At 33.9% G+C, this 17,074-nt stretch overlaps 1 protein-coding gene across 2 annotated transcripts in view; it reads left to right on the forward strand.

Annotated features, from left to right (window-relative positions):
- Positions 1–17,074, forward strand: part of LOC110106379 (L-arabinokinase) — a 93,421-nt gene continuing 76,347 nt past the window's right edge. For both annotated transcript variants that reach the window (XM_020836265.2, XM_020836266.2), the window contains exons 1-9: positions 1–313; positions 429–536; positions 625–693; positions 8,004–8,087; positions 8,326–8,402; positions 13,950–14,016; positions 16,682–16,739; positions 16,830–16,897; positions 16,980–17,042. In XM_020836265.2, the coding sequence (XP_020691924.1) occupies positions 203–313; positions 429–536; positions 625–693; positions 8,004–8,087; positions 8,326–8,402; positions 13,950–14,016; positions 16,682–16,739; positions 16,830–16,897; positions 16,980–17,042 (705 nt within the window). In that variant the 5' untranslated portion in view covers positions 1–202. The remainder of the gene's footprint in view (positions 314–428; positions 537–624; positions 694–8,003; positions 8,088–8,325; positions 8,403–13,949; positions 14,017–16,681; positions 16,740–16,829; positions 16,898–16,979; positions 17,043–17,074) is intronic.

The raw sequence follows: 17,074 nt of genomic DNA on the forward strand, positions 1-17,074 counted from the left end.
GACCTTGGCCTATTATCGGCATGTCCGCTTCGATTTCGTCGCTTCTCGATAAACATGGAGGCCAGCTAAACGGTCTCCCCCGTTCTCTGCGGCCGATGCTGGATCCGTTGAATCACTTCCTCACCATTGCGATCGATCGTCATTTCACTCTTTGCTCCACCTCATCACTTTTGTCTTTTGACTTCGAAGGATTTAGGCGATTATGGGGATAGAAAATGCAGAGGCCGGCGGTGATTCTCATCCGATGCGTCGACTTGTCTTCGTCTACTACGTTACCGGCCACGGGTTTGGCCATGCCACCCGCGTTGTCGAGGCACGAGCAAGCGGCTTTCTTTGTTCTTCTATGCTATTAATCGATTAGACAACGAAATTTGACGGCGAAGTGATTATCCTGGAACTTTTTTTTTTTTTTATAAATTTTGACGCAGATTGTAAGGCATCTGATTGAAGCAGGGCATGAAGTTAATGTGGTTACAGGTGCCCCGGAGTTTGTTTTTACAGGCGAGATAAAGTCTTCAAATCTGAAAATACGAAATGTCAGTGAAAAAAAAAATCTACTTAGTTGATACTTGTAATGCATGCTTTGATAAATCTTCTGTTTTAATACTTCGGTTGGATTTTCAGGTTTTGTTGGACTGTGGGGCTGTGCAAACTGACGCTTTGACAGTGGATCGCCTTGCCTCTTTGGAAAAGGTACATTACTGTGTATGGTTCGATTTATCTTTAAGTGTATTGATGGAAAATCATATAGCATTTGACTTGCTTCCGGAATGCTTTAATTAAGTTGCACTTGAATAGTATTTGTTGTAAAGTTCTCTAAGTTTGGATGATCTTTCAGCTAAAACGTTTTTCTGATCTTACTAGTTTGAGTAGGTTTTACTTGTATCAAACAATTCCATTGAATTGAAAGGACAGAGGAGGTGGCTACCAATGAAGAAAAATAGTTGGGGAGTTAGGGAATTACTAGGGAACAATAATCGATTATATCACAGAACTCTCTTACACTCTCAGGGGAGGACGAAGCACCCAATAACCCAGGCAACCCATTAGTGGGTCGGCTGAATATCTAAAGAGTACAACTTTGCTTGCAATCAACTCATCAAGTCATAAAAGATAGATGCTAGAGTTATTTATTAAGAGTAGTATGACTTGAACAATGTCCTAAAGCCCGTGCATTTATTTAAAAGAAAATAATATATTAAATCACATTAAAGAGATGAATAACTAAAACTATTAACTTCCCGTCTACTTTGTTAGTGGGATATTGATGTTGATGATGTACAACTCAATGCTTTCTATCAACTATCCCAAGTTGATTAGAACTCTCATATTTAGAGTTTAATTTTTGATAAATTTTTCAAGAAGATTAGGAGGCAATGAGATTAACCTCTTCATGTGTAATTGAAGCGTCATCTGATTGTGGATGCTCTTGCCAACAAACAATTTAGAGATGAAGGCCTTGTTTGGTTGCGGCATTTCTTTTGCATAAGCGGAGTTTAAAGAAACAAAGTAAGCAGATTTTGGGTAAGCGGTATTTTTTTTCTTTTAAGATCGGCGGTATTACGGAGGTATGGGAAAAGAGATTATGCAAAAGGCGTGTTAATAAACAACACACTGTAACTGTTTTCACCGATTTAAACCGAAAACGGCGTAATGAAGGAGAAACTAACGCGGCCGAAATCGAATAGTCCAATCACAATCTTATCATACACATGTTGATTTATCTAATGTAAACTAGGAAGTTATGAAAAAAAATGGACATAGGCATAATAGTGCTGTAATTAAATACTCCAGAGTCCAGATGAAAAAACACATGTAGGAAATACTGGAGGCTCTTGTGGTCTCAATATGACAAAAAACTTCCACATTAAAAGCTTGATTAAGGTGTGCAGTATGACAAAGTAAATATATGTATTAACTCCTACTTTTCTGTTAATTTTGTTGAGGTTAGAGGTTTAGGTCTTTCTTATTGGAAGTATTTTGCAAGGCATGTGTGGGCTGGATGCAAACTAAAGCATATTAATCTTAAACATAGTCTAGAAAATGCTTATGAATGCCGGTGTAGGTCTTATAACCCTGATAATGCTACCTAATTTGTTTCTTAGCATCAAAATGTATTTATGCAAAAGCTAAAAAAATGAAAATAAAGGATAAAAAAATGTATTCAAGGGAATACTGAGGAGATGGTTAATTCTTGCACAATCTAAATTGAAGTTTGCTAGTAGTTTTCATGATGGATTTAAAAGACAATATTCAAGAATAAGAAGAATTGAGTTCCAATTTCCTATGTTATAATTTATAACCACTCAATTAATTTTGGGGTGAAAAAGGAAATGAAAACTTAAGGGTGGTTCCAAATAATTTCCGCATACTTTTTCCAAAAAAGTTACTTATAAATATTTTCATCCCTTCAGACATATAGATGTTGGTAATATGGAAGGTCTAATAATTTCTTTAATTAATAATATTCCAAAGGATATAAATTTCAAATTCAATAATTCCTTAGATGGTTCAATACATTGGACTTTCGCCAAAGAAATCAATTGAGGTAAATAGTAATGGTAGCTCATCATTCATTATAAAGTTCTTCCATTAATGGGCAAGTGAAAGACTAGAACAAAATTTAAAATCAATTTTGTTTTGAAAGGGAAGCAACTCTTTTGGTGAACAAACATTTTTAATGAGCATAAGTTCAAATCCAAATATATAATTAGATTCATCACAATCAAATATGGGCTCTGGTTGAAAATAAGTTCATATTTTGATGACAAACTTGAAGTAGCTTAGGTGGAGCACATCATATAAGCTAGTTTGTTCTTCGTTAGCCATTTCATTTTTTGAATGAAAGAGGTTTTTAATACTCAACTCGTGCAACATAGAATTTTCAATTTTTTAGAATAGATTTTTATGGAGGAAAAGAAGTGAAGTAACTCCATATACACAACTTAGAGAAATTCCCATACACAACTTAAATCTAAGGAACATTTGATTAACATCACAAATAGTCAAGTTTGATCCATTAATTTTTAATCATCAATTACAAATAATGATTTCTATTTATAAAAATATGATTACATGGATAAGGCTCGGTTTAGATGAAATCTAATCCTATCTTGTGATCAAGTCCAATCATTTCCAAATATTCGAACCTAATTTTATCCAAGAAATAGTTAAGCCTAATAAAATAAAGTAAAATAAGAATTTTGACTATGCTTAAAAATGGTTCTAGAAAGGGTTGAAAATTTGTCAGGTTCAGTTCCTTTATACGTCTTTTTGCCTCTAAATAATTAGCCCACTAAAATCTTTTTTTCCCCTAGGAATAGGCTAATTTATGTTGCATCAATTTGCTTGGCCAATGAGAAACTCTTCTATTACGAGTTTAGTAGAGGCCATGGAAGAGCAGGTGGTAGTTACACTAGGTCATTTGATGGAAGAAGCATCTATGTAGTACATAAAGTTTTGGAGGCTTAGAAAGCTTGGTGGCTTCAAACCTCATATCTTGTGAGTTATTTTCAATTTGGACAAACAATGGATTAGGTCATAAAAGTGATAGTGGCTCAGAAATTCAATCGTTGATACATGTAACTGAAGCAAATTATCGTCATTTGGAATAGCATATATCATAAGGTGTTGTAATTTGAATTGGAGTCAGAATCTCAACGGAAGCTTGAGAAGATCAATTGTAGGATTTGGCACATTTAAAGACATCTCAATACCTGACATTGTAGAAACCACTATCTCATGCTTAACAATATTCTCAGGCTCATGCGCTTTATCAGGCATAGGCTCTATTTTAACCTCCAATAACATCTCAGAATCAAACTCAAGTACAGTAATAAACTTAGGTGTTGATAACTCATAATTGTTCAGCTCTTCGTCAAGAAGAGGTGTTATTGTAAACATCTTCATAACGATCATCATCATGAGGAGAATGATCATTATTTTATACATATGCAGTTGACCTGATAAATTTTAAGATATGTGGTGCCAAAGAAATTTATGGGGTTGATGTAGTGAATTGCATTGAATTTAGCAAAAAATACATATTTAAGTTTGATTGTTGCATGACAATAAGTATCTGCATCATTACGACCAAGTCAAATACTATCTAAATATGCCACTTTAATTTTATCAAAAAGGACAATTCAATCTAATAAAATAAAATAAAAAATCGTAAATTTGGAATTAAATATTATTCTAACAAGGGTTTAAAATTGGTTTGGTTTAGTTCCTTTGTACCATATTTCGACTTTTGTTGAACTCTGTTTTCCATAAGAAAACACAATTGAAATGATCACAATGGAGGATGACTTATGCAACTTTGTTCGTAAGCAATTCAAAATGTCCCATTTGTTTTAAGAAAAACACTCAACTTTTTGCCAAATGGATTGTACTTATGAGTTTGGAATGTCGAAATTGTCTAAGAAATCCCCTTCCCCCTATAGCTTAAGTGGTCATGTGAGGATGACGAGAATTTGTTGTGTGTGGTGAGAAGTTTTAGGAGAGTGAATAGATACACCATTTTCAAAATATAATAATAATAATAATAATAATAATAATAATAATAATAATAATAATAATAATATAAAAAGATTTTAATTAAAAATTATTAATTTTTTAAATAATACAGATCATCACAAACTACCTCCTATTTTTTGAAACCAAGGATGATCTTTTTGCCTCTTGCCATCCCAATCGTTGTTGCACCTTCACATGGGCCATTAGACCCATTTAATAAAAATAAACAAATTCACACTTACCTAATCTCCTACTTCCTCGATAGGCAAGCTACTACCTCCCATACACTATTATTCCCTTTCTAGTACTTGCATGCACACACTCTTTGCAATGTCTCCTCTCTTTCATACGAAACTTGCCTATAAGCCTCTTCACATGTAAGCTTGTTGCGCCACCCTTTCTCTCCCGGTTGTCTCACACAAGCATCACAACTCCTTCCCTCTCTACTCTTTTTTATACCTCTTGCCTTGTCAAGACCAATACCCACAATCTCTTCCCAACTAGGGGTGGCAAAATGGGTTCGGTTCGGGTTCAACCCGAAATTAATCTGACCCAAACTTGACCCGCTTAATAAATGGGTCAAAAACACCAATCCAAACCCTATCTGCTAGCAACGCAAATTACCCGAACTTGACCCGTTAACCCATTTTAGCTAAAGTTTTTTTATATAACTTATTAAACTATAAAATTTAGGATATTTGATAAAAAAAATAAGATGATTATACATACAAGTAGATAAATTTAAGAAAAAAAGATATTAAATGGGTCATTTTAGGGTCAAAAGTGGTTTTGTGGGTCAACCTGAACCCAACTTGTTTGATAAATGGGTTGGAAAAGCCCAAAATGAATTGACCCATTTATTAGACAGGTCAACCCGAATTTGGATTTTTTGGATCGTTTTCGAATCATGTTGGCAGGTTTGGTCATTTATTGACACACCTATTCTCAACCCTTTACCATTGATTTTGATAACATCCCCAACAACGTCACCATTTCTTCCTCTAGTCTCCCATTCTCTCTCTCTATGTTAATCTCACATTTCTCGTTGTTCACCTTCTTGCTGCCCCAACTCACTTTTTATCTTTGCACTCTCGAGAACCCTTACTGACCTCTAATGCCTCCACAAAGCCTCGATTATACTCACCCATTTTTGTACGGATTCCATCTCCAAGCACCCACAATCTTGCAAAACCCTAGCTCCCAATTTCTCCTCTGGCCATTGATCATTGGCGCTCAATACAGTTGCTAACACCTCTCAATAGTTTCCTCTATTTGAATACCTTGTTGTCACGTTGTCCTCTAAAAAAAGGGCGAGAAAAAAATCACTTCCTCCCATTGTTATCACAATTAAATTGTTCATGGCACCCAAAAAGGTATTTTAAAAACTTTAACTTTGCTGTCTAACATGTTTGTACACGTCTTTCTTAACACAATGGGGAAATTATATATATATATATTTTTTTGTTTTTTCTACAGGGAACATCCATTCACACTTTTTTTGGCTTAGTGAAATAGAAAACCTATCTAGGTGCTTTGTGCATTGCCCATATACTTTTTTCTTGATACGGTGGGGGATAAAATTTTTTTTATGGTGTTTCATATACCAATCATACATGTCTTTCTTAGCATGGTGGGCAAGCCTGTAACATTTTTCTATAATTCTTATATGCGGATGACTCGGTAGCATTGCTAAAATTTTCTTAAAAATCCATCCTTAAAAGTAATCTATATAGGGAAGAAATTAACGATAGATCAATACATGCTTAAAGTATCACTAAGGATAATATTAACGGCACAACATTTCCTTTGTAATCCTTATCTAAATATATATTAAACATGCAATATAAAGTTAATATGCATAAAATATTTAAAAATGCACTAATGTAATTAAATAAATCAAAATTAGGCTTATCTCTGGTATGAAGCTAAGATCCCATTGGCGTTTATCATCATAATTTACCCCTAATATTCCTGAGAGTACAACAATAAAACAACATCATCAAGCCTTTGTCCCGCTAATATTCCTGAGAGTACGAGCAACCGAAATATGAAACTTTTGTAAAGATGGTTTTTGGGAATCCAGAATGGGGGAGAGAGAGTATGGAGCAGACAAATCTTCTTGATGTCTTGCTCCATAATCTATCCCCATTATTTTTTAAATTGGACCAGGTGAAAATCTATGGTGGTGTTGTGTATTGATAAAGGAAAAAGAGCATGTGTCCTGCTAGCCAATCAAACTAGAAATAATTTATGATAAATTTGGGTAATTACATAATAACGAGGATGATTTTTAGGGATTATATTGGATGCAACAACATCAACAATAAAATCAAGCTTTTTCCCATCACGTGGGGTCGGCTATGAATCCTTTTTCTCTATTGTGTCCGAGTAAGAGTCAAATTCTCATTTAAATCTAATAAAAAAAGATCATGTCTAATACTTTCTAACTAAATTATTTTAGGTCTACCGCAACCTTCCTTAACTTAAGCTGGATTGGTTAGGATATGAATTTAAATTTGAATTGAAACTTTTTTTTTTTTTTTTAAATTTGAACTTATAGTATTGAGGGATTTTGAGGAATTTGGATTCAGTTTAAATTAGAACGTTCTTTGAAATATGAATATGAATGTAGGATTTTGAGGAGGAAATTGAGTAGATGGTATTGAGGAATTGAGTGCCGTTTTTCAACAGAAATGACAAGATTTGGACCCAAAACAATAGGAAATAGCAGATTTAGTAGAAACTGCCGTTTGGTAATGCATATACAACATATATCATTTTAAGCAAGCTCTAATGCCAGATTGATTGAGTTGTGCATAGGATTTTGAAGTGAAAAGAAAGAGCGGTGATAACTTGGAGGGAAGAAGAGGCGGGGAGATAATGATTTACTGTGAAATAAGGAACTGACTCTCTCTCTCTCTATCTCAAACATCTCTTTGGTACTCTCATAGGAGATAAAGCAACACACAATCTAGGGAACCTGGAACTTGGCTAGCTAAATTCTCCAAAGAGTAGAATTTTACTTATAATTAATTCATTAAGTTTTAAAAGAGAGATATAAGGGATATTTTAAAGAATATAGATAATTGAATAATGACAGAATAAACCTTATATTTACAAAAAAAATTTAAATATAATTCAAATAAAAGATGTAAATATCTAAAACTTTCAACTTCCAATCTACTTTGTTATCCAGTGGGATGTTGATGGAATGACGAACAACTTGATAGTATCCACACCTATCCTAGAGACACAGATTTCTTCAGGAAAGTTTCCTTGTCATGTGTTTGGCTATATTTTGTGTTCTTAAATTGCAGTTGGGATCTGAACTTTCTGCTCTCCATTTCTGATTGAAGGATATTAGTTTTTACTAATTATGATATATTTTGGTTATTTCTGGATTTGAGTGCTTTCTTTTATTATATGAATGAAATTGGTTATTCTGATTTCGTCTATCCTTTGACAAAAACTTTTCTCAAATGCAGTACCGACAAACAGCTGTGAAGCCACGAGATTTAATTCTAGCAACTGAAGTGGAATGGCTAAAGTCGATCAAGGCTGATTTAGTGGTAATTGTCTTTAATGTTCTTTTGTAAATTATGGGTTTTAATTTTCAATTCCAACTCATCAATGAGCTATTTCTCTATATAATTATTTTGTCCATTGTTGTGACTTGTATAGACCTGGTGGTACTTTGTTTTATTAGGCTTTGACAACTTTTTTGTGATTTTTGTATATTTTTCATTTACATGACCAGAATTGTTTGGTAATGCATTATATTCTTTTAATTTGTTTAAATGGAGACAGGTCTCGGATGTTGTTCCTCTTATATGCCGAGCTGCAGTTGATGCCAGAATTCGTTCTATTTGTGTCACTAACTTCAGGTAGCTGCTCTTTCCTTGTACTATGGCAAAGTTATCATTTTGAGACAACTAGTATTAAAATTCAAACTTTGTGATCCACATCTTTATCCTTATTCATATCTATTTGGGTTAGCTTTATGAATCCTCTTTTCATTCATTCTTGTAGAGTTCTATATCATATATTAATTCTATTTTATGCAAATTTATTTTCATAACTTATGCTATATTACATTTTTCTATCCCCTCTTCTTCCTAATCCTTCCACATCAACTATGTTTATGAATCTTATTGGTATATTTTCTATCATATGTTGTAAATGCCTAGATTAACTTTAACATGTGCTTCTTTTAGGGGTTATTTGGTTGAGTTGCTTTAGGGTGTAAATTATTCCAAATACAAGAGTTTTATAAATTTTGGTGTTTGGTTGGAATACAAAATGATGCAAAGTATAGTAAATGTAATGTAAAGTGAAGCATTTAATTTTGTTGTAAATCAAACTCCTCCGATTTTGAATGAAAATCGTTTACACCACAAGCTCGCTTGATCGCCATCAGCTTCCTGCTGTCTCCGCCTCCCTGCCATCGCCCTCTGGACACCTCCACTGCCCCGTTGTTGCCTCGACCGCGGCCACCGCTGTTTGTTGGCCATCGCCGTTTGCCGCTTGTCGCCGACCACTGCTGCCGCCGCCGCCCTTTGACGTCAGCTGCCCGCCGACAACCATCACCATTTAGGACTTTACTCTACATTCATTACTTCTAATAAAAAAAAAAATCATTCAATTGCATTTACTCTACATTCGTTCAAACAACTCAAAAGTATTCCTTTTGAATTGCATTCCTTTTTTAGCCAATCAAATAGCCCCTTAACATCTCTATAATTCAATCACTCTATATATTTTTTTATCTATAATATCTTTTCTAATAGTTATTATCATAGAGTATGCTAAAGTTGCCATTTTAAGATTACTTGTTCCATTGAACAACAATATCAAGCCTTTATCCCACTATATGAGGTCGGATACATGAATCCTTTTTCTCCATTTGTCATGTTAATAGTCAAATTCTCATTTAAATCTAATCTTATTTTCCACTGGAGCTACTCCAACATTTTCACATATATGTTTGTTTCACATTCTGTCTCTAAGAGTGAATTCACACATCCATCTGAGCATCCTCATCTTTGCAACACTTAACTTAATTTTATGCTTCTCTTTTAATGTCCAATATTTTGCATCATAAAGCAATGTAAGTCTCACTTAATTTTAATTCACATTTAGTTGCTAATCATTTTAAGGAAAATCTTGATGGTAATGCGAGAATCAATGTTGTGAAAGTAAGACTAGATATTGAATCGAAGAGAGGACAAATTCAAAGTTCAATGACTTGATTGGGATTTAAATGATGGTTGAATTAGATGATGTATTAAATATAAAAGTTATTTAAATAAGAAATGAATGATATAATAATGATGTAATAATGATGCAATAATATAAGTTGTGATTAAAAATTAAATTTAGTTCACATATAAACATATAAATTTAATAGAAATTATTGCTAATTTATGTTATATATTTAAATAAATTTACACTCATAAATTTTATACAAAATTCACATTATGAACTTGCATTTATAAATCATTCATGATAGATTATTTATTATTAATAAGTATATAAAAATTAAATTTTAATAATGCAAAATTAAATAAATACAGAAAACATAAATCAATAAGCAATTAAATATGAGTAAATAAAAAAATAAATTTTGTTTATAAATATGTAATGTATGTGTTATGAATTTGAAAACTTCAATTGCTTTATTTAGTTCTATATCATTTGGGGAACTTTTTTTTGGTCTTGTTTATATAATTTTTTTGGTTTGCATATGTTAAAAACTTACATAGGAAGTTGTATCAGGTGAATATGTTTTGTTGGTGTTTGGTTATTAAATGATCATTATAGATATTTAATGCTTATTATAAATGATGATGCAAGAAGGGAAGCTAGAGTTGAGGAACTTGAGGTAGGGGTATAAGTGAGCTAAGCCGGCTCGTGAGCCGACTCGTTTATGGGCTCGCGAGCTTGAGCTATTGAGCTCATGAGTCGTGCTCGAGTTCGAGCTTGATGAGATTCGAATCGCGAGCCTGCTCGAATCACTATTACTATTTAAATATTATTAAAAATTAATATTAAATGTTATTTTTTTTAAATTCCGCCTAAACCTTGATTCAAACCCCGACTATACCCAAATGAAATTCTGCTAGCGATTCAAATTCTGCCTGGTGGACATCATGTCACAGTGTGGCTCGAGCTTGTTTACTGTGGGTCGAGTTGAGTTTGAGCTCATTTTTTGAGCTTGAGCTCAAGTTTGAGCCCACCTTCCAGCTGACGAGCCGAGTCGATAAGGTCAAAACTCGACTCGTTTACACCCCTAACTTGAGGTTACGATGATGCAAGAAGTAAACATAGAAGCTTGGTCCAATGGCACTGTTGTCACCAGGGACAATTTTACTCATAATCAAAATTCTTCTTATTCCATGTCAATAAAAATGGCAAACAAAGGTAGGTATAATGGTTTTCAATAATCATTATTCCCTCTTTAAAAAAAATTCATTCTCTTATAATTATTCCTTTCAATAATCGTATTGATGTATATACGAGCGAATGTGATGTTTTATTTGATTTAGTAAATATAAAAATTTTATAATTTAAAATAATTTTATCATAAAAAATTAGGACACACATGTCCCAGTTGTGTCATGATTAAATTTAAACATTATTTTAATCGGAAATGTGTCCCAGCCGTGTCGGGCATGTGTCCGTGACCGACACATGATCAACACTACATTCTCTCTTCAAGAGGTGTGTCGGTGCATCATAGGTCCCAAGCTAGTTGAAGCGGAGGCACTCCAATGGATAAGTATCTGAAGTTGCTATAGGATATGAAGTCACCTCTCTTTTTTTGGCTCTCAAGGACCAATTGAGCATGAGAGAATTTGTTACTGTGAGTCGAGAACATTGTTAATGGCCTGTCCTGCTCTCTCGAGATAAGGGTCATGCTTGCCACTTTCGCTTTGGAGGATGAAGCAGAAAGATGGTGGCAAGGATGTTTGCAAGAAAAGTTTGGTAGTGGAACCAACAATATATCAAGTGGGATGATTTTGTAAATATTTTCTAGTAGTAGTTCGTGCTCTTTCTGCAAGGTGGCGCATGCAAGATAAATTCATCTTACTGGTACAAAGAGATTGATCCATAATGCAATATGAAGTAGAATTCCACTATTGAGGTATGCTTAACTTATTTCTATTGCAAAAGAAAAGTGATATTGACTTCTATTGGGGTTAAAGGATGCGATTTGGCAACCTTTGATTCATTTGGGAAATAATTGAGCATATCCCACTAATTTTTTATTTCAATAACTTCAACGTTTTGGGAATCAAAATGATAATGTTAAAGAATTTTTTTTTTGGAATTATTGATTCTCTTTATAACTTTTTTGAGGTAATGCCCTTTATTGAATGTAGTAATGTAATTTTGAATCGCATGATAGTTACATTGTTATTTACTAGAATCATAAATCTATCCTATACATAACTTGCCTCGTTTATTAATTTTTTAATATATTTGATATTTATACATTTAGTTGATATGATGATTCAATCATAAGCTTTGATGCCAATTTGATGCAGGGTGGTTTAGGGTATTTGTTTTTCTCATGCAAATAGGAGGATTAGATGTATGTTGTCTATACAAAGGAACTTAGGATTTACAGATCATGAATAGCCTGTAAAGCCCAAACAAACACAATGTAATACAGAAACAAACACTTAGTGTCAACATTTTGTAACCATAAAAGAAAGGTCATTTCTAGTATTTTCTAACCAAATCTTTTTAGGTATACCTCTACCTTGCTTAACATAAGCCAAATCTAATACATCTACTTTCTTAGTCGGGTCATCGGAAGGCAGCCATTTTATGTGACCAATTCATCTAAGGCGATTCTCTTTTATCTTATTTTCCACTGGCGCTACTCCAACCTTTTCACTTTAATGCTCATTTCATATCCTGTCTCTAAGAGTAAAGCCACTCATCCACATGAGCATCCTCATCTACGCAATACTTAACATAATATGGTTATCTTTTAGTGGACAACATTTTGTATTATAAAACATTGCAGGTTTCGCACAACAAGCCCGATGCATTCCTCCACTTCAACAATTCAACTTGAATTCTACTAATAATATCTTCTTCTATTTCACAATAACTTTGAACAAAGACCCAAGATATCTAAAACATGTACTCTTATCATTGACTTAATCGTCCAAAGTCATAATCATTTACTAGATCTATTATTACTAAAATTACACTCCATATATTAATTTTTAGATCTACTCAAACTAAAGCCTTTCGACTCTAAGATCGACCTCCTGCATAATTCAAGTTTACCTTCAACCCCCTCTCTAATCTTATCAACATAAAGAATATCATTAGCAAAAAGCATGCACTAGCCACCAGGGTACCTCTTGCAAATGTATAGTGAGAAAATCCATGATCAAAGCAAAAATATGCATTAGCTTTCTCATGCACAGGCAAAATCTTAAGATCTAGAATTTTACTTTAAAAAATATTTTTATTAATATTCTTTAAATGCTCCCATCTAATCCTATAATAATGTTTTACTTTATTTTTTATTTTTTCCCTTCATCTTAAGTCAAAAATTGATTAGCGATGTTAGATACGTAAAATTTCGCTCGAAATAACTTTATAATCTTTGCAATCTAAACAATCTATTTTTCTTATAAGAAAATGACCAATCTGAGTTTTACTATATCCATTCATATAAATGTTAAGATGTTCATATATTTTTTTAAATAAGGTATTAAAAAAAAATCTAACATGGTCTTATCATTTTCATTAGTTGCTCCAAACCTATAGCTACTATGAATGCTTTTAAAATCATCTATCTCTCCACCATCATGTCCATTTAAATCTCCTATAATAAAAACTCTTTTTTCAAGATATTTCTTTTGTATTAATTCTCTTAATTCATTCCACGCTGAGGGATTGGAGCTAGAAGGGGAGTTTTAAGATGCCACACTGAATTAAAATCAAATTGGCTAACTATATTGGAAATTTCATGTAACGTTTCTTTCATGTGTCTTATGCATGTCACTGGCATGTCGGGGCATGTCCAAGCTGTGTTTGGTTCTAATTTTGAAGAAAAATATCTCAGACAAAAATTTAAGCATCTTTTATCAGGTTGCATCTGTGTTAAAACCCACTTTCATTAAATGCATAACATTTCTCAGTAGTCAGCGACAAAGTTATAATCCCCAGAACCAAGGCAACAATCCGCATCAATGGGTAAATAATTAATGTTGAAAGATAAGGAATGAAATGGGACCTAAGTTAACGTGGTTGGCAGTTCTGCAGAGAAATTGTGCTAAATAGGTTTAACATTTTATGCAATGCTCATTATGAATTGATGGAGAATGGGGATTTATAAAACCGAACTCATATAGTTACGATAATGCTAATGATGATGGTTATCTAATGCAAGTTTTCTTTCCTAGTTGGGATTTTATTTATGCAGAATATATCATGACAGAAGGATTTCAGCACCATTCTATTGTTTGGCAGGTGTGTAATCATTATCATTTCACTCAAACTTGAATGTTGATCAAAGATACACAGTCTGATATTAATTTTCCTGTGTTTTTGTGCTTTCATCTATACCTAAGGTTGCTCTGGCTCCAAATGGTTGGTAAACCACCATCATGAACCTGCAACTTCCAAATTTTCTATTTCTTTTAGCTATTTTTGCTTCACTTTAACGTAGCAAATAATCTAGTTACTTCATCTTGCTAATGGATTAGTTGAACTTATCCTGGAGAATCACAAAGTAATCCATCTTCTGCATATGAAGGTGGCTCTCTATGCTCATAGCATAAAATTTAAATAATTTTAATTAAACCCATTCATCCAGATGATTACCATTTAGAAACGCTTTTAATTGAATATTGTAGGAGCAGTTTAGGTTAATCAGTCAAATACTTGTGCATTATTCATTCTTCAAGAAGTAAGATCATAACTTGTTGACATGACTACGGACTGTTGAGAAATTTGAAAAAGTCCCAAGTTTTAACTCCCAACACACGGGAGATTATTCTGTGCATACGCAGAACGCAGTTTACCGTCCGGAGACCAATCAGAATGCGCCACGTCAACAGTACCAAGTCGGGTACTGAGAAGGGGGCGACGTGGCGCATTTTGGTTGGTTTGTGGACAGCGTTCGCCGTCGGCACAGAATAATTTGTCCCAACAGACAGGCTTGTTGCTGCTGTTATTTGACCACTTTTTTAATCCATTTGATATTTTCCCACTCAGGTCCGTTGGAAAAACAAAACTTTAATAATTTTGCTGTCGTGCTGTTATATACTTCAAGAGGAAAGCTAAACATGTGACTATTCTACAAGGGACGTAAGCCTTCTTGGTAATAATATAACAGATAAAGAACATTGACTTTTGAATTTTGTTGTATAAAAGGACTTAAAGGTTTTGTGGTTCTCTGATTTTCTTTTTTGTACCTCTGAGTTGATGTATTAATGTCTTAATTTGCTAGGTTAGTATCCAGATCTGGATACTCATCAGTATTTAGTAAGGGAAAAAAAAAAAAAAAACTAATTGCAGCGCTGAGCTGTCTTGTTCATAAAAGTAAAGCAGCTAATTGTTTGCTAAAATATCTTTTCAGATTGCTTGTTAGAGTGCTATAACAGCTGAAGCTACGCGGTAAAAATTATTGTGATACTGGTATAAGTTATTTAAATAAACAAAAAGGATATTATTATGACATGCATATAGAGCTTATTTAATATCCTAGTTAACTATTAATACATTAATTAGATAACTTGTTAATTGCTTAATGCATTACTAATAAGACTTTTTGTATTAATTATTAATCACCAGTTTAGTAGTCTTATTTATTAGGCTATTATTAATCAAGCCTTCTTTAAATGGATTAGTAAATTAGGAAGGGCTTAATTACTTCCCAATTTATTTTAAAATTCAAAGGGCTGAAATTTGGTAACTTTCTTAAAATAGGATTTGTATTTTAAATTACAATTTCAAATTCAAATAGATTTGAATTTGCATAATAATGGACTTACCTAAAATATTAAACCCCAATTAGGAAGGAAGTAATTGCAAGCATTGATGGGGGGCAAGTCCAAAGGGGAGGGGGCCGGCGGTAGGTGGGCTTGGTCGTGGGTGGTGTGGAGGGAGATGGGTTCGGGTGGAGGGTGGGGGTTGGGGTGCTAGCCAACGGGTGAGGGTGGAGGTATTGGTGACCGATGGTGGGGCTTTGTGGTGGTGGCCGGTGGCTTGAGGTGGGGGAAAGTCGTGGATTGGAGGATTGAGGAGAGAGGGAGGTTAGAAAGAAAAGAACAAGTAAAACAAGCCACAAACTCGGACTCTTCCAAGGTTGGTGGGTGATCCGATTCCCTCATCAAGGGATTTCTCTTCCAACTCTCTCAAGCTCTCGCAATAACTCACAATGCAGAAAATTTGATCATTCATTTATTAACTTCAAAGGAGAACATAAGGGCTATATATAGCCTCATACAAGGGACTCAAAATAAAAGACGACATCGTCCTTTGGGCTTACACATGACCGCCCTTAAGTAAGGGGTAAAAGGGGAAAACAACTAAAGCAAATACAAACATAAATAAATAAAAGACAAATACATATGACAACTTAAAAATACATCGGCGCGATCGTGGCCGTAGATCGACGGCCACGCCTCTGATAAACTTTCCAAGCTCCGATGTCCCCATCATCGGTACTGATGTTTAATGTGCACACTGGCCTACTTTGATACTTGTGCTCTTCTACAAATTCTTTTTACACTTGGATTACGATGAGTTTCCAAGTTTTGGGTGGTATAGTCTTTATTAGTTTGTCCCATTCAGGTTGCCCAACTCATCTTATAAGTGAATGGCATTTAGGATTTTGAAGAATTTTCTAAAGGATTTGTCATGAAAGGATCAAGATAAAGCGTTTAATCTGGTTCAGGGACGCTATTGATTTCTAAAAATGTGAGCCAAAGTGAGCAATGCTTTGACCTATGGACTGGGATGTGATATACCCATCAATTAATGTTTTGCAATAGACTGCATGAAAAGAATGGTCATATATGCATGAAAAGAGTAAAAGTTAAACAGCTCTTACATGCATATAAAAGACTTGTTCGTAATCTCCACTGCAGATTTAGGATTATTATGTTAATCTTATCGTATTTTTTTGCAGATAGCTGAAGACTATTCTCATTGTGAGTTTGTGATCAGGCTTCCTGGTTATTCCCCAAGTATGTATGGCCAATTCTTAAGTCTGTTCTCAAATTTCCCCTATGTTTTCCTTAGATAGAACTTACTGACTGTTATCATAAATCATGAAGTGCCTGCTTTCAGGGATGCTATTGATGTTCCACTGGTTGTCAGGAGAGTACATAAATCCCGATCAGAGGTATGAGTTCTACTAGAAAATAGAAATTTGCAGGTGGCTGACTGTATTGTATGCTTTAGCTTATCCTAGATCTGTTAACCAGGTGAGAATGGAGCTTGGAATTGGAGAGGATGTCAAGCTATTAATTTTCAACTTTGGCGGGCAAGTATGAAATGAAATATCATTTTCCTTTAGTTT

The sequence above is a fragment of the Dendrobium catenatum genome, unplaced genomic scaffold (genome assembly GCF_001605985.2).
Source record: "Dendrobium catenatum unplaced genomic scaffold, ASM160598v2 fragScaff_scaffold_1608, whole genome shotgun sequence".
Taxonomy (NCBI): domain Eukaryota; kingdom Viridiplantae; phylum Streptophyta; class Magnoliopsida; order Asparagales; family Orchidaceae; genus Dendrobium; species Dendrobium catenatum.